Source organism: Tursiops truncatus, chromosome 11, assembly GCF_011762595.2.
Source record: "Tursiops truncatus isolate mTurTru1 chromosome 11, mTurTru1.mat.Y, whole genome shotgun sequence".
NCBI classification, from domain to species: domain Eukaryota; kingdom Metazoa; phylum Chordata; class Mammalia; order Artiodactyla; family Delphinidae; genus Tursiops; species Tursiops truncatus.
The window spans coordinates 11421381-11448721 of NC_047044.1; the positions used below are offsets into that span (position 1 = coordinate 11421381).

General features: G+C 53.7%; 1 protein-coding gene and 1 pseudogene across 1 annotated transcript; both read left to right on the top strand.

Moving 5' to 3' along the window:
* The first annotated feature begins 228 nt into the window (after positions 1–228).
* On the top strand, positions 229–10789 carry TXN2 (thioredoxin 2). Its single transcript, XM_033866138.2, has 4 exons — positions 229–376; positions 856–1118; positions 2942–3065; positions 9888–10789. The coding sequence occupies exons 2-4, from the start codon at positions 856–858 to the stop codon at positions 9999–10001; spliced, it is 501 nt and encodes a 166-aa protein (XP_033722029.1). The 5' UTR covers positions 229–376; the 3' UTR covers positions 10002–10789.
* Positions 10790–20825: 10036 nt separating this feature from the next.
* LOC101324668 (serine palmitoyltransferase small subunit A pseudogene) lies at positions 20826–21161 on the top strand (annotated as a pseudogene).
* The last annotated feature ends 6180 nt before the right edge of the window (positions 21162–27341 follow it).

Below are 27341 nucleotides of genomic sequence, written 5' to 3' on the forward strand. Positions count from 1 at the left end.
AAGCAGCCCTCCCTCCCGCCCTTCTTCTCCAACTAGTACCTCCCTGTCGCTCCCTCCTCCTTCACCTCCTCTTCCGGACCCTCCTCTGGAGCCCGACTGCCTCTTCCGGTCCCTCCCCCTGAGGACCCGCCCCTCTCGCCGGTCCCTTCCCTAAGGGCCCGCCCCTCTTCCGGTCTCTCCCTCCAACAGCCCTTCTCTTCCGATTCCTAACTGAGGCTTCGACCCCGCCTCCCGTCACGTTGCAGAAAGGCTTGCTCTAGGTAGCCTGTGCCCGGAAGTGACGCTTAAGGCCCTCCCCTGAGGAAGTGACAACAGGAGTGCCCTTGACCGGTAGGGAGGGCCGCGCTGTGCATGCCTCCGCTCTCGCTGCAGGGAGGTAGGAGGCCCGTGGGGGTGGCGCGAGGTGGTGTCAAGGCGGCTGAGGCACTCTGCTGGCGCGATCCTGTGCGGGCCGGCGGCCGAGCGGACAGAGACCTTGGGCTGGGGGAACTTGCTATCCGGGGAGCCGGGGTCCCCGGTGGCGTCCCGTTCCTTCCACACACACGTTCCTCCTTTTTTAGTTCCCCCCTCCTACCCCGTGCCTCTTCGTTCCTCCTTGAATTGTTGCGGTTCCTCTTTCCTGATCCTTTGACAGCCACCCCCTTTGTCCTAAATTTCCCATTAAAACACTTTGAAAAAAAGTAATCGATAGAGTAAGGACTTCTCAGACCGCCGTGGGTTCCAGCGTTGATTCTCATTTAATAATTGGGTTATTTTGGACATGTCACGATTTACCTGAGCCTCGGAGTTTCCCGTATACCTCTCTTTTAATGGTGTATTGACTGCCCCTACTCTTCCTGTCTCTTCCCCTCACAGATGGCTCAGCGGCTTCTCCTGAGGAGGTTCCTGGCCTCCGTCATCTGCAGGGAGCCCTCTCAGAGTCGGTGGGCACCCCGTGCGTCCAGGGCCCTGCAGACCGGACAGTGCAGTCCCAGTAACCTGACAGTAACACTCAGCCAAGCCCGGTCAGTATACACCACCAGAGTCTGTACGACGACCTTTAACATCCAGGATGGACCAGACTTTCAAGACCGAGTTGTCAACAGTGAGACACCAGTGGTTGTGGATTTCCATGCACAGTGAGTCCTGGGAGTTGGCAGAAGACTGGGGTATCACTCGTTCAGGTATTTGTTTATTGAGAGCCTGCTATGTCTCAGTGCTACATTGGATTCTTCTCATTCCAAAGATTGATGAGACCCAATCCCTTCTCTCAAAGATTAAGTATAGTTTGGCAGGAGACAAACTAGTAAACAATCTTCAGAACTCACTGTGATCGGTGCTGCGAAACACTTATGTTGTGTATCTCACTGCCCGAATGGCCCCGGTCATCTTCAGCTTGGACCAAAGCAGGAAAAATATGACTCCAGCATCATCTGACTTGTGGTGTATCCCAGTTCCTGGCCCGTTAGAGAGTTGATTTTATTTTAACATCTTGCCACCTAACCTGGGAAGGGCTGGCAAAAAGTTATCAGTGCCACCGCAGTGGTGCCCAGGCATGCAGGGGATGGGCAGGAGTTTCTTTCCAGTGCTGTGTGAGTTTGTTTTAGGGATATTTAAATGTCTGTGGCCTTCTGATTGTTGGCCTGGCCTTCTTCATTTCCGGACCTTTGAGGCCTGGCTAGACGCCTGACTCCAAAACTACTGGACAAACCCCTCAGAATGGGGCATCCTGAAAGAAGCCAGAGTTAGAAGTTGGAAGGCCTTTTGCGCAAACCAAACCACTGACAGATTCTTTTGCTTTCTTTCCCATTCTTTCTCTGACTCACTGTGTTGCCTTGGGCGGGCCATGTGGTGTCCTTCTGCCTCCCTCTCTTCACTTTGATAGGAGATAAGGTCTTGCAGACTGGGTTTTTAGGTGTTGTGAGTTCATTAAAATCTCTGAATGCAAAGGGTTTAAAGGCTGAGAATAAAATAGGAGTCACCAGTCGGGGGTTCATGAAAGGCAGAGCTGTCCTGCCCTCCTGGTCTGATGAGCATACCGGAGAAGGCTTCTAAAATGGATGAAAAGTGGGGTGATGCCTTATCTTCTTCCCCATAAAGGAGGCAGGGGGTGAGTTTGTTCATTCAGTGCCAGGCACTGCCCTTAGTGGCACGTACTTAGAGATGACAGTCTAGGCTTACCATCTAGAGGGGAACACCTGTGTTAGTGCAGTGACGGCAGTTGACAGAGGGCCTGGGGGATCACAGGGTAACCTGGGGCTAAAAGAAGACACTTGGAACACAACCTTGGATGCAGTCCCAGACCTTGCACAAGTCTCGTAACTTGTTTGGGCCTCAGTTTCTTAGGAAGACGTTTTCTTTTCCTTTGCAGGGTTGAGGGTTCTGTGTAGTAAAAGCTGAGAAGGTCCTGGCACAGTGGCTGGCAGTCGTAGATACTCCCTAGCTACTGGTTTCAGTTCCCTTAGTTCCGAGTCCGTGAGGTGTTTGAAGTAACTCTGCAGCTTACAAAGCATGTTTATCCACGTTGTCTTAATTGATTTCTCATCATAGCTTCTAGATCCAGAGTCTCGCTTTCAAATGAGGAAACTGAAGCTTCAGAACAATCAGCTGGTTGGCAGGAGCCTGTCTTTGAACCTAAACCTTTTAACTTCAAATCCCGCTTTCATCTATATGACAGTGTATTTCTTTTAGATATAGTGAAATACGTGAAATGACCTTTCTAAGAGTCTTAGGATGAGGCCCGTGTTTTAGAAATCCAGGACCTGTAAAAATTTCCCAATTGCAGAGTCTCCTGGAGTTACCTGGCATGTCAGCATTACAGGTTAATATCCAAACACTGTAAGCAGAGGTGATGAGGCCAGACAGTCCCTCGGAAAGATGTGGGTCAAGGGAAGGTCCTGGGAAACCGTAGACTGACTGGCGAGCGCTTTTGTGACGGGATGCTTCTCCTTCCCCTTCCGAGGTGGTGTGGTCCCTGCAAGATCCTGGGGCCAAGGTTAGAGAAGGTGGTGGCCAAGCAGCATGGAAAGGTGGTGATGGCCAAGGTGGATATTGACGACCACACAGACCTCGCCATAGAGTATGAGGTATGTTTCGGCAGGGGATGGCCACGGGGCAACTGGTGTGGGGATGCTTGGGGCCACAGGGTAGCTGGAGACGTCTTGGGGGCCGCCAGGAAGCCAGTAAGGGGGTGTCTTGATTCTTTCTAGAGATCTCAGGGGTTCAGAGCACTTCAGATGTGACTCCCTTGGTCCTCTGAGCCTCCTGTCTCTCTTCACCACCTTTAGGCAGTGGGATGTGTGACCCCAAACACGAGGTTTTTCTCGGAATCTTGGGAAGTTGATGCCCTCCCTCATTCATGGATTCATCCATCCATCTGTGAGCCCTACGGCGTGCCAGGGGTACATGATTCTGGCGCAACTAAGATGAGCTCCTTGTCCCCGGGGTTGGGGTGGGGGAGTAAAGGGGATGGGGAATGTGTCACGGTAGAGGGACCCTCTGAGCAGAGCCGTGAAGGATGGGAGAAGAAGGCAGGGCCGAGAGCACAGCAAACACAGACATGAGCTGTTCTGTGCCTGACTGGTTTGTGCGTTCCTTCAGCAGACACGTGTTCAGAGTCCCTTTGAGGCCAGGGCTGTTACTTGGTGGTGAGGATGTGGCAGTGAACAGAGCTGACGGAATCCCTGCCTTTGTGGAGCCTGCATGCTAGTATTTTAGATTGGGCATCCACAAACTTGTTCTCTAAAGGACGAGGTGGTACACGTTTGAGGCTTTGCAGGGCATTGGTCTCTGTTGCAATACTCACCTGTCGTGTAGCACGAGAGCAGCCATAGAAAGTATCTAAACAAATGGGCGTGGCCGCGTGCGGGTAAAACTTCATTTACGAAAACAGGCAGCGGGCAGCAGGTTTGGCTCGTGGGCCACCGTTCGCTGATCCCTGCTTTAGATAATAAGTGCCGTGGAGAAAAAGAAATCAGGAGCGGGGGTGGGAGTGCCGGGCACAGGGCTGGGGAGGGTTTCCTTTTTTAAAGGGTGGGCTCGGGAAGGCCTCGCTGAGAAGCTGACAGCTGAGCGAAGACCTGGAGGGAGTAAGGACCGAACCAGGCCGCTCTTCGGAAGCGCGATCCAGTGGAGCAGACATCCTTTGCAAAGGCCCTGAGGTCAGGGCCGCACGCGTGTGCGCACAGAACATCAGGGCCTGTGTGCCTGGAGCAGGGCTTGCCAGAGGAAGAGGGGCAGGAGATGCGTGGGATGCGGAGCGTCCTCTGGGCCTCGGAGGCCACTTTGTAGTTGGAGAAAGGGGAGCGGTCCCTTGTGGCTGGATGGCCACGGTGAAGGGCCGAGCAAGCGGTGAGAGGACAGCCAGCTGGGAAGGCCGACTGCCGCCCAATTGGAAGGGGCCTGGATGGCATTATTCCAGAGCCAGGGTCGCCCCTGGTGGCCTGTGGGCCACATCTGGCTCGCTAGCTTGATTGGTCTGGCCCTCAAAGTGTTTTTGTTTTTTTTTTTTTAAATGCTGAATCAGATGCTGTTATTTAAAACTCAGAAGATTTTACAGGAACATCCAGATTTCTGGTTCTCTTGAAACATCTAGATCTGGCCAGAGTGAACTACATCCCTCCCTGGTAATAAGTGACGGAAAGAGGTGGCATCTCTCTTTCTCAGAGTTTGGAAGTCCAGGTTCGACTCTCTCTAGACCAGGCAAAGTAGAGATGCCCACCCTCCAGCCAGTCCCTGTGGCAGGAAAGGGATGGGGGTGGGGGTGAGAATAGGCTGGCTGCCCGTGGAGCTGGGGCTGGGGTGGTCACTCAAAGGAAAAGCCAGCTTCGCTGACCAGAGGCAAAGGAAAAAGATGCTGGGCAGGCAGAGCCACAGATGACGGCTGCAGATGGTTGGGGGGATATTACCAAAGTAAGACTATCCATGGCACTGGGTGACCGGGGGCCGCTTACAAGGGCTCCAGGGAAGCAATGAATTGTACTTTTTTTGTTTTTGTTTTCAAAAGCTCTCCCACTGATTGCCCAGTCAAGAGGGTACTTGTCTGACCATTTAGGGGCCCCTAGCTTTCACTGCTTGCCCCTCCCTCCCCCAGAGACCCACGGCAGCTGTGGGAGTGAGGGTGTGGTCTTCTGGTGTGAGCTTAGGGCTGGAGCTTCTGGGCACCCCAGGGTGATGGGCAGGCTCCAGGCTCCCTCCCTCCTGAGCTTCAGCTTCAGGCAGTGGAACTTAGGCCAACATCCTGAGCCCCGACCGTGTCTCAGCAACTGTAGTAGCTGTAAGGATACAGAAAAGAATCACCCAGTTCCTCCAGCTGTGGCCACACGGGTGGCGAGAATCCCCAAGACCACCCCACCTGCATTCCAGGGAGCCTGCATTCCAGGTGATGTACGGCCGGGCCCTGAAGCCCTGTGGTTAAGCCTGGGAAGTGTGTGGTGGGGGAGAGGTCCTCTTGTAGGGTCTTCTCCCTCCGTCCACTGTCCGCATAGTACGGCGTCATATAGAAATTCCTCAAGGCTGCTGGGCCCACGTCCCCTGGACCCGGCCTCCTGGTTTTGCCAGGTCCTGGGCTGATGTTATTGCAGGGTTTAGGAAGCTCCAGTGGGGATTCTTCCTGACCCCTCCCCGACCCCTTCCTTCCTTCCTTCCTTCCTTCACACCTGTTGTTTTGAAGAGAGTCTGAGGAAGAAGTTTCAGCTAAGAGGTCCATAGTGCCCCCTGGGACAGCTTCCTCCGAAGCCTGAAGGCCTTTTCCGAATGGTGGGTGGACTTGGAGAGACTGCTTTCAGTTATTCAGGGAATATAATTCTTCCCAAGCTCTCCTGCCACCCCCAAGCCCAGCACACACCCTCTTCCCCTCCCTCCACACTCTATGCTTCAGTCAACTGTCCACCCTAGAATTTCACCATCTCCCAAAGGAGAGGGCAGGGAAAGTGGCCCGGGGCCTTGGGGTGCCCCCCCCCCCTCTGCACCGCTTGGCTTGGCGGAGTGAAGAGCTCTCTGCTCCCCGTCGCCTCAGGTCCTCTGCTGGGTGCCCCCCAGTCGTTCAGACCCTGGGGAGAGAGCGGATCGGGCTGCAGACCTACATGCTTTCTTCTGGGGCTTCTCCTGCTCGCCTCACACTTGGAGTTTCATCCTTTTATTTCTCATCTTACAGAGAATGCCCTTTAAAAACATTATAAAAAACAACCAAGTAGCAATAATCTTAGCATAGAAACAAACTACTGTCAATATTTGGGGTACCTCGTTTGAATTTTTTATTTGAATTTTTAATGGTCCACATATCCTCATAGACAGTTCATTGAATAGTATTTCAGTATTAGTGAAATAACGCATAGCTGGAATGCACAGTACTTCCGTCATTACCATATTCCCTTATTTTGAAAGTTTTCTAAATCAGCCCTTTCAAACATGAGTATGACCTGGGATATTGTTAAAAAGCAGATTATGATACAGTGGGTCCGAGAAGGGTCCAAGATTCTGCATTTCTAACAAGCTTCCAGATGATGCCACTGCCGGGAGTCCAGGACCCAACATCGAGGAGCAAAAACCCTGAAGCTCTGGGCCGGCCTTCTAGGGGAGGTGCCGTCAGCGAGTGGGTTTGGACAAGTGGATAATGACACGTATCCACCATTACCGTCTCACACAGAAGAGTTTCACCATCCTAAAATCCTCTCTGATTGACCTTTTCCTCCCCTCTCCTCCTGAACTCCTGGCAGCCACTGATCTTCTTACTATCTCCGTAGTTTTGCCTTCTCCAGGATGTTATATAGTTGGATTCGATTCTTTCAGTAATAGTTTTTCCAAGAACCCTCCTGTATCCAAAAGCATTTGGCCTTTCTCTTTTGAAGCATGAGATCCTTTTAATGTTTCCCCACACATCCCTCCCTGCCCTGCTGGGACTCAATGTTTTTATCTCCAATCCCTTGCTCTTGGGCCGAGGTATAACGTAGTTTGATGTCACGACAGCAACGTCACACAGATCTTGTTTCAAATTCCAGCCCTATCGCTTAGTCACTCAGCCTTTGAGCCTCAGTCTTCTCATCTGTAAAATGAGCCCACGTTGAGGCAGGAGTTGATGAGCCAGCACACACAAATGGTCCGGGTTGTCCCTGACACGTAAAAAGCACCAGTATGTGGCTGCCGGGGTGACAGTGACCTTTTCCTTTGTGTTCTGCAATTGGCCGAGGAGGAGGTCACCAGTCTCCTGTGACAACTAGCACTGTGCCCGTCCGCCTGTCCCTCGGGAGGTCCTTTGCATTTCACAAATGGAGGAAATGGGGGTGAGACGGGAGAAGACCAGGCAGGGACACCAAGCTCAGTGGCAATGTGGGCTGGGGGGCTGCAGGTTGGTGGGAAGACACACACGCACACCCTTACGCCTCCTGAGTTCCCGGGGCCTTCAGCCAAGCATGGAAGCCTCCAGGTGGCTTCACGAGCAGGAGCTCAGCGCATCTTAGCGCATCTTTTCATCTCTTCTCCGGCCTCTTGGTTCCCTCAGTGGCACCAGAATTGAGAGGGGAGCTGAATTCTCGCTCCACCGCGATCCCCTTACACTTACATTGCCTTTCCAGAAGAATGTGCCAGGGACCTGTGCACTTCCATTTAAGGCAGTCTTTACAGGCACCAGCCCTTCAGATTTGTAAACCAGACTCAGGGTCAGCAAAGCCACATCCTCCTCCTTGGGGGTGAGGGAAGTCCAGTCACAGCCCAGGTATCCCTGAAGTGTCCTAGAAAATCCAGCTTCTCGCAGGCCCATGACTCTGTGTGTGTGTGTGTGTGTGTGTGTGTGTGTGTGTGTCTGTCTGTCTGTCTGTCTGTATATCTAGGCTCAAACCTCAAAGAACTCCCTTGATCAGTAATGACTAGATTTTGGTTGTCATGAAAATACAGTTGCAGTGTGTCTGCTGTACACCCAACTACAGCATGGTCTGTGCGTGTGTAAGCACACGTGTGAGTTTACACAAATGCGATTGTAAAGGGAATCATCTAGAATTCTGGAGAAGAACTGAGTCTACTCCAAGCCACCTCAGTGAGCACAGCGTCCTGCTCAGAGGGAGGACGGTGAAAACAATTAGACCACTGCTCAGACACTGAGATACAGTTTTACCTCAGTTAAAGAAGCACAGGACAGCATGGGATCCAGCATGGGCGAAGTGGAGCAGTTTGTGCCTGAGCCTTGGGCCTCGGTTCAGAGCTGCCGGATGTGAGGCCGCTGCCTCCACAGACCAGTAGAGGGCGCAGGAGACTGCATGTGCGGGCCCGGGGCGCCTCCAGGGACTGCATCCTGGAAGGACCCCTTCTGGGCCTGCAGACGGGGCAGCCATGTGCTCAGCCTTGCACTTCGTGCTGTCACACGTGCCAGGGGCGCGAAGGACGGAGCCAGTGGTGGCGCCATGAGCAGGGGCACGTGTGGTGGTCAGCCCACCACCAGGTGGGTCTGCCTGCACATTGCCTCTGGGAAGCGTGTCAGCTGCCACCAACAGCAGCCCCAGGACAGCCTTGAGGGCACCTGAAGGCACTAACAGGGACAGGGACTCTTGTCATCTTACCTGTTGTGTTTGTCCCCAAAGCCCGTTAGAAGAGAGGCGCACAGCCTGCCACATACTGAGACTGGGCCGGTCAGGCCCGCGCTTCTGTTTTGTAACTGACATATGCACAGTCAGAACGTTCCAAATCTTAGGCCTGGCTTCCCAGGGTGACTCATGGGCAGGACAGCACTCAGGACACGTGAAGAACTGGTACGTTTGTAGAAATCGCTACAAATGTAACTGTAAATGTAACTACTTTGTAGTTAACTTGTGTGTTAGAAAAGTCTGTGTTTATTTTGTTCTGTTTATATAGTTTTTTCAAATGCCATCAATGCCAGGTGGGGAGCCCAGGCAGCAGAATGCGCGATGCCAGAGCAGGTCTTGGGCCTCATTTACATACCACGTGATCTGTACAGGTCCCCTGGGGGAGCTTGAGAAAATGCTTCACAGGCCAAGAATGTCCAACCCCCCTAATAAATAAATTTAGGTTCACAAGGCTGAGCCCCTCCTCCCACACTGCCCAGTGTGAGTCATTGAATTTCTGGAGCCTGTTAACCATCGTGGCGTGGAGCTGAAAGAGGTTGCGCGGGACCCTGGGTTTTCCTTTTGTGACGTGCCCTCTGTGGCCTTCATTTGTTGAGTGCCCACTGTGTGCCGGGCACCGTGCCGAGTGCAGGGCGCTGTGCTGAGACTTTGCAGAGATTAGCCGGCTCAGCCCCTATGCCCGCTAATATAAGCCCCAGTAGTATCTCCATTTGCTGATGAGAACACGGACACTTCGAGTGATGAAATGGCTCGCCCAGAACGGCCTGAGATTGGCTCAGCCGGCCCCAGAGCGTGAGTTCCTGACTACGCAGCTTTATATCCAAATCTTTAATCCCTGTCCTAGACCTGCACCATAGAAACTCATCCCCATTTCACAGAAGAGGGCGCCGAGGCTCTGAAGTTGGCGTGACCCGGCCAAGGCGCCCAGCTGATGAGTGGCAAGGCCAGGATTCCAATTCTCCTGGTCCCCGTGTGCCAGGCCGCCCCTCGGGGCGGTTCTCTTAGCCCCTCAGCTCCTCCCTGCCCACAGCTCTGGCCTGCAGCTGCACGGGTTATTTTAATCTCTCCTGTCATTCCAGCCAAACCACTGGGACAGTGAGTCAGGCACACAGTTGGGGGAGGAAGGGTACTGCTGGGAGCCCACAGTGGAAAAGTTTCTCCGGGAGCGGACCTGCAGGCCCTGCCGTACCCTGCGCAAAGGGAAGGGGGCCCACCCGTGGCTTTGGGCAGCCACTGCCGTGCATGAACCACCAGCCCTCTCCCCACAGCTTGGGAATAACGGTCAAGAGGAGCTCACCTCTGAGTGACTCGGCCTCCTTTGTCCCCTCCACCTAGGTGTCAGCTGTGCCCACCGTGCTGGCCATCAAGAATGGAGACGTGGTGGACAAGTTTGTGGGCATCAAGGATGAGGACCAGCTGGAGGCGTTCCTGAAGAAGCTGATTGGCTGACAAGCAGGGAAGCGTCCTGACTGCCCCTGCCCGCCTGGGCCCCGTGTTCCCGGGGGACCCCGATAGCACTCACAGCCCTTCTGTGCTGGCCCTTCCCGCCTCCTCCCTCTGTCTGGCCCCCGTGGGCCCGTGCTTTGGAGACCAGGCCTCCAAACACAGGAGCCTCAAGTGCTCCCAACCCGGCTGACCGCCAGGGTGGCTGCCCAAGGAGCAGTGCCGCCGCCGAGCTGGGACAGACGTCTCCCCACCCATTCTCTGTCTGCTCCCTCTAGGGCTGGTCGCCACGCTTCCAGGTTGCAGGGACAGAGTCCCGGGGCCAGCCTGCAGTAACGGCTTGGTCTCCCTGCTCCCTTCTGATCTGAACCCTGGTGCCTGGCTCATCTGCCTCCTGCATTTTTCTTTCCTGCTGCTGTTTTGTAAAAAGAAGAAGAAGGAAAAAAGAAACCCAAACAAGTGAGAGTAATATACATAATTCCCTCATTTTTTTGTAGGTCTGTAATAAAGAACTTTATGTGGTCCCGTCTACCTCCCGCTGTGAAGAACAGACCCTGGGCCCTGCACTAGCTTACCATGTCCACCCCCCACCCCCACCCCCCAAAGAGCCACCTCCCTCTTTCCTCCCAGGCGCCGGGGCAGCGGACGTGTGTTGGGCTGGGGGCATCCTGCAAACCCTTGCCTCTGAAAGGCTCGAGACACTACCCTCCTTTACCATCATCTGGCCCTTCAGTTCTCCGAGCAGGAGACTTCACGGAAAGAACTGGACCAATAAAACTAGGGTTTGCACTGTCGACGGCTTCCATTCTGTCTGGGCCCTGGGAGCACCGTGGCCCCTTCCCAGGCTCTGCCCCTGTTTTCTCCTCTGACTCCCACAACCCTCTTGCCCTCGACCAGCCCCTCCTGTGATTAATACCGGTTTCAGTGGTGGCCACTGTTCTGAAGATGCCTTTACATACAAGTAAGGCAGAAGGGTGTCTGTTGTCCCCATTATGCAGATGAGGACACAGAGGCTGTCAGGGTACAGAGCCCAGGTTTCTACCCAGAGCTGGTTGCCTCTGCAGCCTGAGCTCTTATAACTGATCCTCAGGGGGGCCTCTTCTGCTGACAGGCCCACACTCCTGCAGAAGCCTGGCCTGCCCCTCTCCCCACCCCAGCCCATTGGGAGGTGGGCTGTCCTTCCTGTGTGTGTGCGCACAGGAACTCCGAGGCCTCAGGGCCAGGCTCTCTGCCCCTTCTTGTTCCCAGCCCCGCCTTGGCCCGTGAAGGAGGGTGTCAGGCACACCAGGCTTACCAGCTGGGAAAGCCCACCCCTCTTCCTCATGTGGCCAAGCTGCCCTTTGGCTCACTTGCCCAGCTCAGATGCCCGCTCACTGGGTGCCAGGCGGCAGGGGTATCCCGGCACCCTTCCCTTTGGCCCTGGGGTGCTGTGTGCACTCTTCTCAGTGTCCTTGGTGTCCCTATTGGAACTGCCTGTGTTACCGCAGGGTCTTTGAGGGGGCGGCCCCAGGACTGCCTTGGGAAGGCTGCTGTGACTGGCGCCAGAGGGCGGAGTTGGCTCAGAAGCAGGGCCTGTGGCCTCTGGAAGGCCGCAGGCCTGGGCTCTGTCACAGGCATGTGGAAGGGGAGTAAACTAGCAGCTGGCATTAGTGGAGAAAGGCCAAGAGCCGTGTGTAAGATAAATGAGAACAGCCAGTACGTAGAGGGTACTTCCTGGGTGCCAGGCTCTGTTCTAAGCACCGCCTCCCCCCCCGGCAGCCCCACAAGGCAAGCACTGATCATCGCTCCCGTTCACGCACGACACCCACTCAGGGAGGGTGGGGACGTTGTCCAAGACAGGAAGTCCACAGGCACCTGGGCTGGCCCTGCGCCTGCACCTCCCCCGCCGCCCTACGGAAGGTAGCGTGTGATCCTAATCTCACCGCGGGCTGACAAGGCAGGCAGCTTCAGCTCATGTTGCAGAAAAGGCACTGATGCAGAGTTGGGTAACTCAGAGACGCCCAGCGGGTAAGGGTTGGGACGAGAATTCAGAGCCGGGCTGCCTGACTCCCGAGCCCGGCCGTTCCCGCTGTCCTCTGCCGCTCCTTCACAGCTGCCCACTGCCAAGCGCTTTGCATACACGCTGCCTCCTTTAGTTGCTCTCTTCTCTTGCGAGGCAAGAATTATTTCCACGTTACAAGTGAAGGCACCGGTTCCAGGAACTTGACTTGCCCAAGGTCACGTCTGAAACGTGCCAATGCCGGATTTGAACCCGGGTGGGGGTCTGGCCCCTGTACCCGCCCCGGGCAGGTGTGGAGAAGGGCTGGCAAAGGCCTCTGAGCTGCCCCGGAGCGCCCTCTCCTTAAAAGGTGTGCTGCGGGGCGAGGTGCGATGGTGCCGCCTCAGCTGGCTTCTCCGCCTGTGAGGCTGGACGCGGCATGAGTCACTGGCTGTGAGTGCAGGACATGGCGCTGATCTCACCAGGACACCGCTGCCTCTGCATCGTCGGCCCCACCGTTGCCCTCTGGGTGCCTCGGGCTCCTGGGCCTGTGGAAGAGGGGTTGGCAGTGCAGCTGTGGGGCCTGGCAGCTCTGCTGGGGTCAAGGGGACACCCCCCTCCCCTCTGAAGCACAGATATGTGCAAAGCCCAGGAAAGGGGGCAGAGCCACGGGCTCCCCCTCAGCCCCGAGACGTCCTGGGGTGTGGCTTCTGTATGCTTATTCTCGTAATACCAAGTCTATCCAGTTGATCTGGAGGCGGGGGGGTGGGGGGTGGGGAGCAGAGGTGGAAGCTTCAGTTTGTAGAGTTTATGTTCTCTCCTGTGACCCCTACAGCTCCCCTGCCAGGCAGTTCTCCCCATTACACAGATGAGGAAACAGCGCTGAGTGACATCAGCGGAATGGCCGAGACCCTGTTCCGGATGGGAATGCTCACTACCAAAGAGCCTTAGCAGGTCTTAGAAACATTTGGATGGAAGAACGGTGGTCACTACTGTGGGTTCCCTCTACGCCGATGAACATGGGAGGGAAACTGACCACAGCCCCAAGAAGCTCACGCCCTAAGACAACAGAGCAAAGGGCAGCAGGTCACCCTAAACGAATGTCAGAGTGCGAGGGGGCCTGGGGTAACTTCTAGGCTCTCAGAAGGGCACAGGGAGGCGGAGGCTTGCCCAGGTTGCAGAATGTTTGTGACGAGGACCTGAAGCCGAGTGCCCTGACTTCAGCCAACCCTGAAATGAAGACGAGTCATGGCCTTTTCTTCCCTGGGCTCCAGGAGCGGGAGCGAGGAGGGCAGCCGTGTCTCTGAGAAGGGCAGTCTCCGGGGTCAGGACCTGAGGTCAAGGGCATGTTATTGGGGCCGCGCCAGTGCCCTTCCCAGCACGCCCTGCCTGGGGCTCGGGGCTCGGGGCCAGCTCAGCCCCTACCCCAGCTGTCTGGCGAAGGCTTCTCTGGAAAGTGAAGGTAGTTTGGCCAGGCTGCCGGAAACCCCTAATGTTCAGCCCCTGGGCTGAGAGGGTCCAGAGAACAATGTCGGCGGAGGGCAGGATGCTGCGGACAAGCCAGGCTTCCAGGCATGCTGCCGCAGTTCCTCTCCGCTGCCTGGAACACCGGCTGCAGGCGTGACCCTGAACCCCAGTCCCCAGGCTGGCTTCCATGTCTCTGCCGGAAATCTGGGAGCCTCCCCTCTTCAGCCACCTCCTGACAGCCTTTTGGAAGCTGGGGGCCACCATCAGTCAGTCCACAGTGGTGTAAGTAGGGCCAGAAGAATCATATCTGGGTTCAGACCCTGAACTTGCCACCCACCAGTGGTGGGCATCACCATTCTGAGGCTCAGTTGTCACATCAGCAAAATGGGGATGATGGTGGCTGGCGCTCGCTGAGTGTGTTTCACCCGTGCCATCTCACCGAGCCCTCACAGCCACCCAGGAGGTAGGGGCTATCATTATCACCATTTTACAGATGAGGAAACTGAGGCCAAGAGAGCTTAAGTAACTCGGCATGAACAGGTGTCAGAGCTCAGACCTGAACTCAGATGTGTTTGATTCCAAAGTCTCTGTGTTCTTACCCATTAGCTGTACCATTTTGTCTTTGGGGCAAAGTTTTCCACCATTTTGAGCCCCGATTGCACCATCTGCAAAGTGGGGCTAATAACAGTCACCACGGAATGAGGTCATCCTGAGGATTAGACCTGCTGCTATACCCAGCAGGCTCTTGAGAAATGTCCTTTGCTTTGCTTTTCCCCTCCCCCCAGCTTCCCCCAACTCTAAGCTACATCTTAAACAGGAAACACCAGATTTCCCGAGAAACACCAGATTTCCTGAGAACGCCAGCACCTCACAATGGGAGGGGCCGGTCGCGGTGCCAGGCTGTGGGTCTTGTATTTATTTGGCTCTGTGTCCTGGCTCTGACCCCCACCTCCACCCCCTCCTGCTCTAGAGCTCGGCTCAGTGGTGCCTGTGGCTCCGGCAGCCTGGGGAGCTAGGTGGTGACCTCACCCTTGGAGAATGCCCACTGGAATTCACCCTGAGTCTGGTCCCCTGTTCTCCATGCCTCCCGGCCACGTCTGACTGGCCTCTCGCTCAGCCTCTGAGCCAGCTGTCCCCACACAGCCACGGATGGGAGCACCTTTTGTGAGCAAGGGTGCCACTGTTACACAGTTGCTGATTTCTGACTGAGCTGGTTCCCCACCTTTAGCCGGCATCCCGGCTGCCCACAGGCAAGTAGCTGTCCGTCTGTGGTCCGCTGCGTGTCTCAGCATCCGGCAAGCAGGCAATCCGGCATCGGTTCCTTTGTGTCCCACCCTGCCAGGTGTGCCACCCACATCTAAGCCCCCAGCGCCCACCTGAGGTAGCAACTCTTGTTACCATTTCACATATGAGGAAACTGAGGCCCAGAGAGGTGGTGTGATGTGCCCAGGACACACCCTGGGAAAGGAGGGTGCGGTGGCCCAACCCAACCCCTCTACCTCTCCCTTTGCCACTGTGCTGCCCCCAGGGGGGGTCATAGGACCCCTGTTCTCATGCCAAGAGTGGGGACTTTGGGCGTCTCTTTCATCTACCTCCCCCACCCAGTCCCCGGGCAGGAGGCGGAAGATTGCTTTGCTTAGGACCTACTGCTAAGGCTGGAATATTCTCTCCAGTCCCAGCATGGCAGCTCCACCCCCTAACCTCAGCCAGCCAGTGTGTGTGGATGCCTCTCTGGGCTGCCTGGTGCTAGGAGTTAGAAGTCAAAGCAGAGGAGGACACAGCCCCCGCCCTCAAGAAGCTTACAGCAAGCACAGGGATACAATGTAGCCCCCGCCCTCAAGAAGCTTACAGCAAGCACAGGGATACAATGTAGCCAACCCCCCCCCAAGAAGCTTACAGCAAGCACATGGATACAATGTAAAGTATAAACGCCACAGTAGAAACAAGTAACAGATACCGTCTCCAAGATAAAGCACAGAATGATCGGAAGCCCTGAAAAGGAACAAATCTGCAGGGCTGTCAGGTAAAGCATTGAGAGGAAGTGAGGTTCAAGAAAGGTTTTGTTGGGACGTCCCTGGTGGTCCAGTGGGTCAGACTCTGTGTTTCCAATGCAGCGGGCCTGGGTTCGATCCCTGGTCAGGGAACTAGAGCCCGCATGCATGCCACAACTAAGATTCCACATGCAACAACTAAGAGTCTGCATGCCACAACTAAAGGTCCCACATGCCACAACTACAGATCCCGCATGCTGCAATGAAGATCCCACATGCGGCAACTAAGACCTGGAGCAGCCTAAGTAAATGAATAAATAAATAAATGGTTTTGTTTAGGAGAATTGAATAGGAGTTAGCCCGAGAGGCAAGCAGTAGGAAGAGCATTCCAGGCAGAGGGAACAGCATGTGCAAAGGCACAGAGGTGGGAAAGTACATGATCTATCTGTCCAAGGAGGAAAGCTGGGGATGGAAGGGGCTGAGTGGGGCCCCACCAAGGGGGATGGAGCCAGGCTTTGAATGGGGTCTTGGAGTCACATAGACCTGGTTCCAATCCTAGCCCTCCCCCTCACTAGCCAAGCCTCAGTTTTCTTCACCTCTGAAATGGGAGGATAGTACATAACCTCCTCATGGTTGAGAGACTGACATGCGATAATAAATGTAATGTTAGAACATAGAGCTGTTACGTGGTAAGTATCATGTTAAAATTTTCTAGGCATGTGCATTAGTGTGCTAGGGCTGCGTAACAAAGTACCGCAGACTGGGTAGATTAAACAACATAAACTTATTTCTCACAGTTCTGGAGGTGAGAAGTCCAAGATCAAGGTGTCAGCAGGGGTGTTTCCTGGGGCCTCTCTCCTTGGCTTGCAGACGGCTGCCTTCTCACTGTGTCCTCACAAGGTCTTTCTTCTGTGTGTGCATCCCTCATGTCTGTTTGTGTATCCCAATTTTCTTTTCTTATAAGGCTACCAGTCATATTGGATCAGGTCATTTTAACGTAATTACCTCTATAAAGGCTGCATCTGCAACTACAGTCACATTCTTTTTTTTTTTTTTCTGTGCTAGGGAAAGTCACATCCTAAGGTCCTGGGAGTTAGGGCCTCAACAGATGAATTTGGGGAGACACAACTCAGCCCATAACAGCCTGTTTTAGATAGTTTAACAGTAGTGACTAACACCGAGGGGTTCTAGACACTGTTGCAAACACTCTGTGTATTAACTCCTTCAGTGCTCGCATAATCCCAGGAGGTAGGTCCTATTATGAGCTCCAGTTTATGGACGAGGAAACTGAAGCACAGAGGGCTTCAGTTACAGCCTCAGGTCACACAGCTGGGAAGGGGCAGAACCAGGAGGTAAACCAGACAATCTGACTCCCGTGTCCCTTGCTCTTCTCCTGTACAGCCTTCCCACCACCCCACAGCTGCGGCTCTGCATTCCCATGACCATCCTTTAGTGTATCCCCAGCCAGGGGACGTCACTCAGCGAGGGTCACACCCTTAACCTTTCCCCCATGGTCCAATATTTAGGGAGTTTTCAGTTAATTTTTTTATCCATTATAAATAAGGCCAGAATGAACATGTGTGGACACAGAGCTTATTTCTTCCTTTAAATTTTATAGATGTGGGACTCCCAGGTCAAAGGGAGCATTTTATGGTGGCTGGGAGCTCGGAAGGAGTGTCCCAGGCCTGAAACCTGAGCTGGAGCCCTCCACCGGCACCTCCCACCTGCTGGTTTACTTTGGGGGAGGGGAGGCCGAGCAGCAAGAATGTCATCAGACCTGACCCACCTCCAGCCACCTTTTAGTCTCTGCCTCCTTTGCCTTAGAAAGTTCCAAGCCCTGGAACTTCCCTGGTGGCGCATTGGTTAGGAATCCGCCTGCCATTGTAGGGGACACGGGTTCAATCCCTGGTTTGGGAAGATGCCACAGGCCATGGAGCAACTAAGCCCATGCCCACAACCACTGAGCCTGCACTCTAGAGCCCGCGAGCCACAACTACTGAGCCTGCGAGCCACAACTACTGAAGCCCGTGCGCCTAGAGCCTGTGCTCCACAACAAGAGAAGCCACTGCAGTGAGAAGCCCTCGAACCACAACGGAGTAGCCCCTGCTCGCCGCAACTAGAGAAAGCCCGCGTGCAGCAACAAAGACCGAGCACAGCCAAAAATAATAAATAAATAAGTTTATTAAAAAGAAAAATTTCCATATCCCAAATTCTGACATTTCTGAGATGCCCCAAGTCCAAAGCAACCTTTTTCTTTTTTTGGTCAGGCTGTGCAGTGTGTGGGATCTTAGTTCCTTGGCCAGGGATCGAACCCGTGCCCCCTGCAATGGGAGTGTGGAGTCTTAACCATTGGACTGCCAGGGAAGTCCCCAAAGCAACCATTTTTATAAGGATCTGGTGATGGTCATGGGTCTGGGGTAGGACCTAGGAATGTGCATTTTTAAAGCCCTAGTGATTTAGATGCAGAGGATTGTGGACTAGGCTTTGAGAAAACGCAGCTGCAAAGATCACAGCCCTAAGCCCCTCCTGGTTCAGCTCTTTGGGCTGCCTTCCCTGCCCACACCCTTCCCATGGGGCCAGGCACAGAAGAGGACTCTCCCAAGATGAATGAGTGAAGCAGCGGATGAAGCGTGTCACCTACTAGGGAGCTGCTCCACGCCAGGCCCTGTGGCTGGTCTGGCCCTCATCCTCATCCCACCACCCAGACTCTATCACAAAGGACCCTCTCTCCTCACCTAGGAGGCCTGGCTGGGCTCCAGCACCTCTGCCACTTCCCATGTGACTTTGGGCACCTCTGTGTCCTTGGGCCACCGAGTACTCCCTCCCCATGAAACAGATGTATTTGTTCCTCTCATGTTATTTCCTGGATTAATCGTTCCCATCTCACAGGGACCCTGTGATGTTGAAATAAGGGAAGGAATCTACTGAGGCTGGACCAGGAGAGGGAGAGGGAGCCAGAGAGGATGGGGGCCTTGCCTGGGGTCAACCAGCAAGAGGAGAGAATCGAGAGCTGGCTCTGGGTTCCCACTGCCAGTTTTTTTTTTTTTAATTAATTAATTTATTTATTTTTGGCTGCGTTGGGTCTTCGTTGCGGTGCGCGGATTTCTCATTGCGGTGGCTTCTCTTGTTGGGAGCACGGGCTCTAGGCACACAGGCTTCAGTAGTTGTGGCACGTGGGCTCAGTAGTTGTGGCTCACGGGCTCAGTAGTTGTGGCTCGCGGGCTCTAGAGCGCAGTCTCCGTAGTTGTGGCGCACGGGCTGAGTTGCTCCACAGCATGTGGGATCTTCCCGGACCAGGGCTCGAAGCCGTGTCCCCTGCATTGGCAGGCGGACCCTCAACCACTGCGCCACCAGGGAAGCCCCCCACTGCCAGTTCTGAGGTTGTTCTTGACTGAGGTTGGCAGGGAGGTTGATGGGGAGAGTATTTCTACAGGAAGGGAGCGGGAAAGAGTACCCCTGGGGGTGCCTTCTCCCTGCCAAGTCCCCCCCAAAAGGCCTTGCCTTCCATGTCCGCATTTGCTGGCCCTGCTGAGTACCACGTGGCCCGGGAGGTAGGGGGGCTTCACGGTGGCTACAGGTGGGGGACCAGCTGCCCAGAGGGCCTGGTGTTCGCCCAGCCTTTGGCCCTGACCACCCAGCCATAGCCAGGCCAACGTCAGGGCTGCGCGTCTCAGGCCACAAGAGTGGGCGTCTCCTCCTCAGCAAGGGGAAGGAGGGCAGGCTGTGTTGGGCCAGCCCTGGCCCTCTGTGTCCCGGCGCTGGCCCCGGGGCCTCTGGGGAACCAGCGGAGAAGCAGCTGCCCTGGACAGTGGCCCAGGAGGATGAGGCCAGCGGGGCGGGAGCTGGGTCTGCTCGGGCTGGGGCAGCCTGGGAAGATGAGTCTCTTTGCACATGTGAGGCCTGGGCCGTGCCGCCACTTGCTCAAGAGGGCTTGACCTCTTCTGGCTCCTCTCTGGGGGCTGCATTTCCCAGCACTCTGCTGGCCCCAAGTCTAACCTCAGGGCGGGAAGGCCCTCAGAGACCAGCTCCCTTCCCCTGCTTAATAGAGGAAACCAGGCCCAGCGAAGGGAGGGGAGGAAGATGGCGTGGGAGCCAGAGGCCAGCTGGGGAGGGGCCAGGTCAGGAGGTTGCCCTTCAGAGACCCTTCTCCAGCTGGCCAGCCACCAGACTGATGCCACAGGTCCACACGTCCCTCTCCCCCGCCAGCCTGAGAGCCCTGAGGAACCTCCTTCTCCAGTCACAGGAGTGGCCATGAGGCTGTCAAAGTGAGCTGAACTCCTAGCCCCAAGTCTGCGCCCTTCTCTTCCCCCCCACCCCAGTTGTGCTGTGAGTTTGAATTTTGGAGAGAGTAAGAAAGAGTAAGAGGGAGACTGATTTTTTTAGCGGCCCAGGCCCTCTGGGCTGGAAGGCGTTGTCTCCTCTTCAGGAAACTCACTAAAAATCTTGGAGACAATGACACAGGCCCAGAGGAGGGCGGAGGTGGGGTTCCTCACAGACTAGGGTTTGGAACTTGATCTGGAATGACCAACCATCCTGGTTTGCCTGAGACTTAAGGGGGTCCCCGGGACACAGGACTTTGAGTGCTAAAAGGGGACGAGTCTTGACTCTGCCTCTCACTGTGTAATTTCACCTCCGCATGCCTCAGAGGTTCACCTGGACACAAGGGGATCAAGAGCCATCCTACATCCCTCCCGGGGTGCCCTGACGCTCCCTGGGGAGGCTGTGGAGGGAAAGTCAGAAGATGCTACATCCCAGCAGATGCGTGGTCTATTTTTTCAATGTGAGTGGTGGCCATTCCGGTGAGGGACCACCTCCACCCCTCCCCCCACCACCTGAAATTCACTCATTCACCCCCGAGAACAAAACATCGGCACCTGTGCCAGGCGCAGGATATGCACGGTGGAGAGAGAAGAGCCCAGCTCTCATGGAACTCGGAGCACGAGCATGGGTGAACATAGTCAGATGAATTTGTTCAACACACTGTCTTGGGCGTGGTACGGACATTAACTCATTGGACCCTCACAATAACATAGTGAGGTGAGCATTAATTTTTTAATTAATTAATTAATCCTCATTTTGCAGATGAAGAAGTTGAAGCTCAGAAAGATTAAGTAATCAGTAGAGAAGTCGGGGGAGGACATTAAGAGGTACCTTTTTGAAGGATAAGCATATGTCTGAGTGTGTGCAGAGGAAGGGTTTTCTTGGAGGGAAGCACGGAACAGCAATGATGCCTCCAGGGAAATGCATTGACATAAGACAGATTAACAGGAGAAAAATGAACAAAAGCTTAGTAACATGTATACCTTCTGTATACATGGGAGATTCCCAGGAAACTGAGTAACTCTTCTGGCCGGACAGACTGACGACTGGCTGCAACACGGGAGGTGCGTGGCAGGGATGGCGCTGGTGCGGGCCTGGAAGCAGATGTCCTGGTTCTACTACCAGTAGCTGCCGGTCATGGCACTGTACATGCTGGAGCCCTGGGAGCGGACTGTGTTCAATTCCACGCTGGATTCCATGTGGGGATGGCACTATACATGGGATATGTCTTCACGCTTCAGCACATCATGGCGATACTGCACTACTTTGAAATTGTACGGTGACCAAGATGTGACCGAAACCAAGAGGTTCCTTAGAGAAGAGCCGCCATCTGAAATTGGAATGAGACTGTGTCAGATGTCATAAGAAACTCTACTAGATGTCAACATAATCAACCCTATGAATATAAAGACTCAGATTCTTTTTTTTTTTTTTTTTTTTGCGGTACGCGGCCCTCTCACTGTTGTGGCCTCTCCCGTTGCGGAGCACAGGCTCCGGACGCACAGGCTCAGTGGCCACGGCTCACGGGCCCAGCCGCTCCGCGGCATGTGGAATCTTCCCGGACCGGGGCACGAACCCGCGTCCCCTGCATCGGCAGGCAGACTCTCAACTACTGCGCCACCAGGGAGGCCCAAGACTCAGATTCTTGAGTAGAACAGGAAAAGAGTCCTTACTCGTGTGTGTGTTGTGTTCTTTATTTTTCATTTTAAAAGAGGCTCTGGTATAGTAGTTTTTGTCTATTTTAACATTGTAATCATTTGCACTTTGATATCAGTATTTTCGTAACCTTTGTGACTGTTTCAATATTACCCAGTGAAAGCTTTTCTTAATGTAACTTTGAGTACATTTTAATTGCTTTCTATTTCTAAAACTCAAACTCATTTGTTGGGCTTTACCATTCTTGTATGGCATATACATCTGCCTGGTTATATTTCTACTCTTGACCAAAGTTTTGTAAGAAAAGATTCAAGATTAGAGGCAAGGGGCTGGGGAGAGAGAATATTTTATTGAGAACTGTTTACAAAAGACGTATGTGTAAGTTTGAACTCAGGATTACAGTTTTAGCTATCTGGACTCTACTCTTAACAGCTTTTGCTTTAAAACTCTTCAAGTGTTTCTTAACAATGAAAAAGAAAGATCTTGCTAGAGTTAGAATAAGGAACATTTCACCTTTTAAATATTTAATTCTTTGTGGGCTCATTTCCAGAAAACTTTGGTGATGGTTCTTGCGAAAAATGGTGGTTAAGTAGCATTACCGTGTAATGCTTATACACTGTAGAGTTTTTAATAGAAGGTAACTCAGTTTCCTCTGAGGGCCATTAGTAACAATGGACTTCCTTAAATTTAGTTTCATGATTGTAATGGGTGCTGCAAATGCATTTGCACATTGCAATATGATGAGATGAATTGTTAAAAACCATAGCAAAAAGAAACGTAAACTTGGTTAAAATCCCCTTACTCTCTGTATTGGTTTTTTTTTTTTAATTTTTATGCCTTAAATGTAAAATGACCACCTAATTTTTTGATGTAAACTCATTAAATTAAAAAAAAAATGTTGGGGCGGAGAGTCAGTTATGGGAGGTGACCATGAAAAGCACAGTAAAGGCGGGTAAGGTTGTTATGCAGATTTAAGTCCTTACCTTCTCCTTGGATAAGAGTTTCTAGAGATTAAGAGCCAGCCTACTCTCCCTGGTACAGAGAGGGAGACACCCTTACAAATAGAGATTTCCCTTATAAATGTAAATTTTTCTTCCAAAAAGGTAACTTACGCTCAGTTTTCAGAGCTTCTCTCATGTTTCATAGACCGTATTTTGGGGTGGTATATTTTGCTCCCCTTTCAACACAGCCTGTGGGCGCCTGGGCGTCTGTGAAGGGCTGTAAAGAGCAATTGGACAGATTAGGGTGGTAAAATGATCTGGGCAGTGAGGAGCAGGTGGAGGGAGAAGACAGGAGGTCAGGGAACCAGTGGGCTGACTGATGCTGGACACTTCCTCTTAGGTTTGGAGTCTTGTCCCACCAGGAAGGGCTCAATCAACCAAACACTTCCGATGAATCAATGGCTAATGTTTAGCCAGGCCCTAGGCTGAGCCCGGGGTTACAGAGACTTCCTTAGTGCGAGCTAGGAAAGGCATCCACTTGGGACAGACCCGGCCGGGAAGGCGCACCGTCTGACTCTAAGACCCGGTGAGTGAGCGCTCCAAGATGCGGTCACTAAAGCTACCCCCGTCGCCCCCCAGGTTCCCCAGTAAGGACCTGCGACCGCGTTGAGGTGAAGAAGCCCGCCCACAATCACAAAGGGAGTCAGTCAAGTTCAGCCCGTGTGAGACGGGGCCGGCGCGGGTCTCAGCCTGGAGACGTGCGCGGGGGGAGTCCTGAAAGGGACTCTGGGCACCAGGGGGCATCACCGCATAGGCCCACCCTTGCAGGAAAGTTTCCCGCAGAGGTTCTTTTGACTTAGGGGCGGGGCCCGCAGGGTAGGACGCCCCGCCCCGCCCGCGCCGTCCCGGCCCCGCCCGCGCCGCGCCGCGCCTGCCCATATAAGGTGAGCACGGGTCGAGCGCCCAGTTGCAGGAGCTGTCGTCACCTGCGTTCGTCTGCCGGCCTCTCGTTGCAGCCCGACCGCCGGGGGCAACCTTCCAAGGCCGCGCCCCTCAGCGCCTTCCTGCCGGGAAGCGTCGCCCCTCCTCTCCTCGCCTTGCCGCCGGGGGCGGCTGCCCTGGGGCGCCGGCTCCCTTTGGGGCGCGCACAAACCCCGGCCACACCCGGCCCAGGCCCGGGTCCCGAGCACCTGCACCGGCTCCGTCCCGCTCGCCGGAGTCTTGGACCCGCGGAGCGAGCGGGCGGGAGTGGTTGAGGCAGAAAGTTGGGGAAGAGGGTAGTGCTGGGCTACCTGAAAGCCCGCGTGGGGTGGGAGGAAATCAGCCCCCTTTCAAGGACGGCCCAGCACACCGGGCGCCTGTTGAGTGCCTGGCATGGAACTCAACTTTTAAAAAGTCAGTGGCCTCCGCCAATTCGCATGGAATGGCTCAGTAAGAGCCAACACTCAAGAACCACACGACTTGGGTTCGAATATAGCTACATTGCTTACTGGCTTCGCGTCCCCGAGGGTCGCAGGTAACCGGAACCCCGGTGTCTGTGATTCTGAGTTCAGCCTTAGCCCTTGGACTTGTTTGCCAGAGTTAGGGAGTATGGGTGCAGTTTTTAAAAACAACGCGGTGCTTATTTTTCATGTTGCAGTAAATCCTGGTTAGCGTCAAGGAGGGTTTTGCCAGATTTCTCTAACACTTTAGCAATCTCTTTTTAGCAAAGGAAAGACAGGTCTCAGACTGGGAGCCTTGGGCAAGAGATAGGTAAATTTAAACACATGACTTGTGTATGTATGTGTGTGTGTGATGATGATTTAAGAGTTTCCATTGAGAGTTTAGAATAACTATTTATGACACTTGGCTTTCCATATATACATGGTGGTGACATATTTGCTTAATGTTTTTAGTATGAAAATGTTCACACATACAGGGGCATAGAGAATAATAGTACAACAATCCTTCATACATTCATCTAATGTTCACGTTAAAAATCCATGCATGTGGTCTTCCCTGGTTAAGAATCCGCCTGCCATTGTAGGGGACACGGGTTCGAGCCCTGGTCCGGGAAGATCCCACATGCTGCGGAGCAACTAAGCCCGTGTGCCACAACTACTGAGCCTGCGCTCTAGAGCCCGCGGGCCACAACTACTGAAGCCCGCGGGCCTAGAGCCGGTGCTCCCCGCAGTAAGAGAAGCCACCGCAATGAGAAGCCCGCGCACCACAAGGAAGAGTAGCTCCCGCTCCGCTCGCCGCAGCTAGAGAAAGCCCGCGTGCAGCAACGAAGACCCAACGCAGGCAAAAAAAAATTTAATTAATTAATTAATTTAAAAAAATACATGCATGTGTTAAAATGTGAACTGACTTTTTAAAAGAGAAAAATAAGATGAAAGTATAAAGAGTGCAGAGGCAAAACTGAGCGTGCTGCCTGCCTGAGGTTGGACCTGGACCGCCTGCTGCTGCGCTGAGCCTGGCGGAGTGGAGGAGGCCTTCTGCCCATGTGCAGCGGGTAGAGGGGAGGTGTGAGCCGCTGATCCCCCCAGGGAGCCCAGATTGGCCTTGGCCTTGGCTGCGCACCGCCTGCAGCATGCAAATTCCTCCGCGCCAGAGCGCCCCACTCGGCTGCCTCTAGACTCAAGTCACCCCGCCTGGGTTATTTCTCCATTCGCTTTTTTGCCTGCCCACCTGGGTCCCAGGAACGCATTCCACACATTGGGGCCAGAGGAATTTTCTTTTTTCTTCCTTTTCTTTTCTTTCTTTCTTTCTTTTTTTTAGTATTTATTTATTTATTTGGCAGTGCCGGGTCTTAGTTGCAGCCTGCGGGCTCTTTTTTAGTTGTGGTATGAGGGCTCTTAGTTGCGGCATGCCTGCGGGATCTAGGTCCCAGCCAGGGGCCCCTGCATTGGGAGCACGGAGTCTTAACCACTGGACCACCATGGAAGTCCCTAGAGGAATTTTCTAAACCCTGAATCTTACTACCTGTCTCCGTTATAAACCCCTCCACGGGTCTCCCTTGTGCCTGCAGGAAAAAGACCCAGCCCTTAGCAGGGCAGCCTTCCCATGGTCTGGGGCCCACAGACCCCTCAGCCCCTTTTCCTACCACTTCCTCTCAGGTCAACCTGAGCCATTTGCAGTTTCCTGAATGTTCATTCAGCAACTAATTAATTCGCTAGGATGCAGCACCAGAAATGGTGCTCAGCAGTGGTGAGCGGCACAGCAAGGCAGCGGCCAAGCCCCCTCTCCTGGAGCGTAATGTATAGTGGAGGAGTTCAATAAATCAGTGTTTAAAAAATTATTTTAAAATGTCACGTGCTATAAAGAATCTACAAAGTAGCAGGAGAGTTTTTGCCTTTTGCCTGGAAGACCCCCATCCCACCCTGACCTGCTTTAGTCCTTTCCCTGGTGGCTCTTGTCATCCTGTTAGATGCTGGTACATAGTCATCAGCTCCATGGGGTCCCTTTGCATGTGTCTTTACTGGGGCTGTTATCACACTGGGATGGTGATTGACATGCCTGTCTCTCACATTGGACCATGAATTCCTCAAGGAAAGTCGCCTTACTCCGGATGGTCTAGTGTCCCCAGTAGCTTGTACGGTACATGGCGCTTAGTAGGTACACAGCAATTGTTGGATGACTATTAAAAGCAGTAAACCTTTGCACCAGGACCCCCAGACCCAGAGCAATTCAACCTTCAGTCAATATACCCTCACTTATTTTAAAGGAAACATTTCATTCATTCATTAAATCAGAGTGTGCTAAGCTCTCCCACCCCCCACCCCGCCTGGCTCCGCTCCCCCTCCCCAATATGGACCAGTTGATTTACAGAGGTTGAGTGCTGTGCTGGGGCAAATCATGGGGCTGCCAACAATGAAGGGGTTATCCTGCCCAGTGGAGTATCATGTGAACTGTGAACAGGGCCTCCTTGGGTGAAGCCAGGATTGGGCGTCAGGCTGAGAGAAAGGGGAATTTGAAGGAGGCAAAGACGTGTGAATGAATGCAGCTGCTGGGGTGGGGTCCCCAGTGGGGTGTGTCCAGAACATGAGCTCTCCTGGGTGAGCCAGGAGCTGAGGCAGGTAGGTTGGGGCCAGATGGGAAGGGCCCTGCATGCCAGCTCACTTTCTCCTGCTGGTGAGCAAAGGGTTAGACATGGAACCTAAGGCAGTGGCTTTTCAAGGTTTCTTGACTGTGACCAGGAGTAAGATGTACATTACATCACAACCTGGCACGACACCCAAAATTGAAACAAGAATCTCATAAGACAATTTACTCTTACTCTGATATTTTCTCTTCTATTTTGTTATCGGTGTGATCATTATTCTTATTAAATTCCGAGTACAGGGACTTCCCTGGTGGTCCATTGGTTAAGAATCTGCCTTCCAATGCAGGGGACACGGGTTCGATCTCTCGTCGGGGAAGATCCCACATGCCGCGGAGCAACTAAGCCCACGCACCCCAACTACCGAGCCCACGTGCTCTGGAGCCTGCACACCACAACTAGAGAGAAGCCCGCATGCCGAGAAGCCCATGCACTGCAACTAGAGAAGCCCGCGTATGGCAGCGAAAGATCCCTCATGCTGCAACGAAGATCCCACGTGCCGCAACTAGGACCCAACACAGCCAAATAAATTAAAAAAAAAAAAAAATCTAAGTGTGACTCACTAAATTAATTTCAAGATCCACCAGTGCGTCACAACCTGCAGTTTGAAAAACATTGACCCAAGAGTTCTTCTCCAGCCTCAAACCTAAGGGTCTATGCTGTGAGGCTCGATTCATAAAGAATTTTAACTTTTAGGATCCTGAGAGGGGGCCCTTCCCTTCACAGATACTTTAACTAGTAAAGCAGCCTAAGAGGGTGGGGCAGTTCCACCAGCCTCCTCCGTATCCGTGTGCCCATCCCCCATCACCAGGACCCCATGGCGGCAGGGTGCTCCCAGACGGAGCTCCCAGGTGGGTCTGAGATCCAAACAAGAGCAGAGCAGCCTCGGGACATTTCCCCCTGCTTTCCCCC

Coding starts and splice junctions, on each gene's coding strand:
- TXN2 (XM_033866138.2), top strand. CDS start 856: ATGGCTCAGCGGCTTCTCCTGAGGAGGTTCCTGGCCTCCGTCATCTGC. Junction 1,119..2,941: donor GTTGTGGATTTCCATGCACA/GTGAGTCCTGGG, acceptor TCCCCTTCCGAG/GTGGTGTGGTCCCTGCAAGA. Junction 3,066..9,887: donor ACCTCGCCATAGAGTATGAG/GTATGTTTCGGC, acceptor CCCTCCACCTAG/GTGTCAGCTGTGCCCACCGT.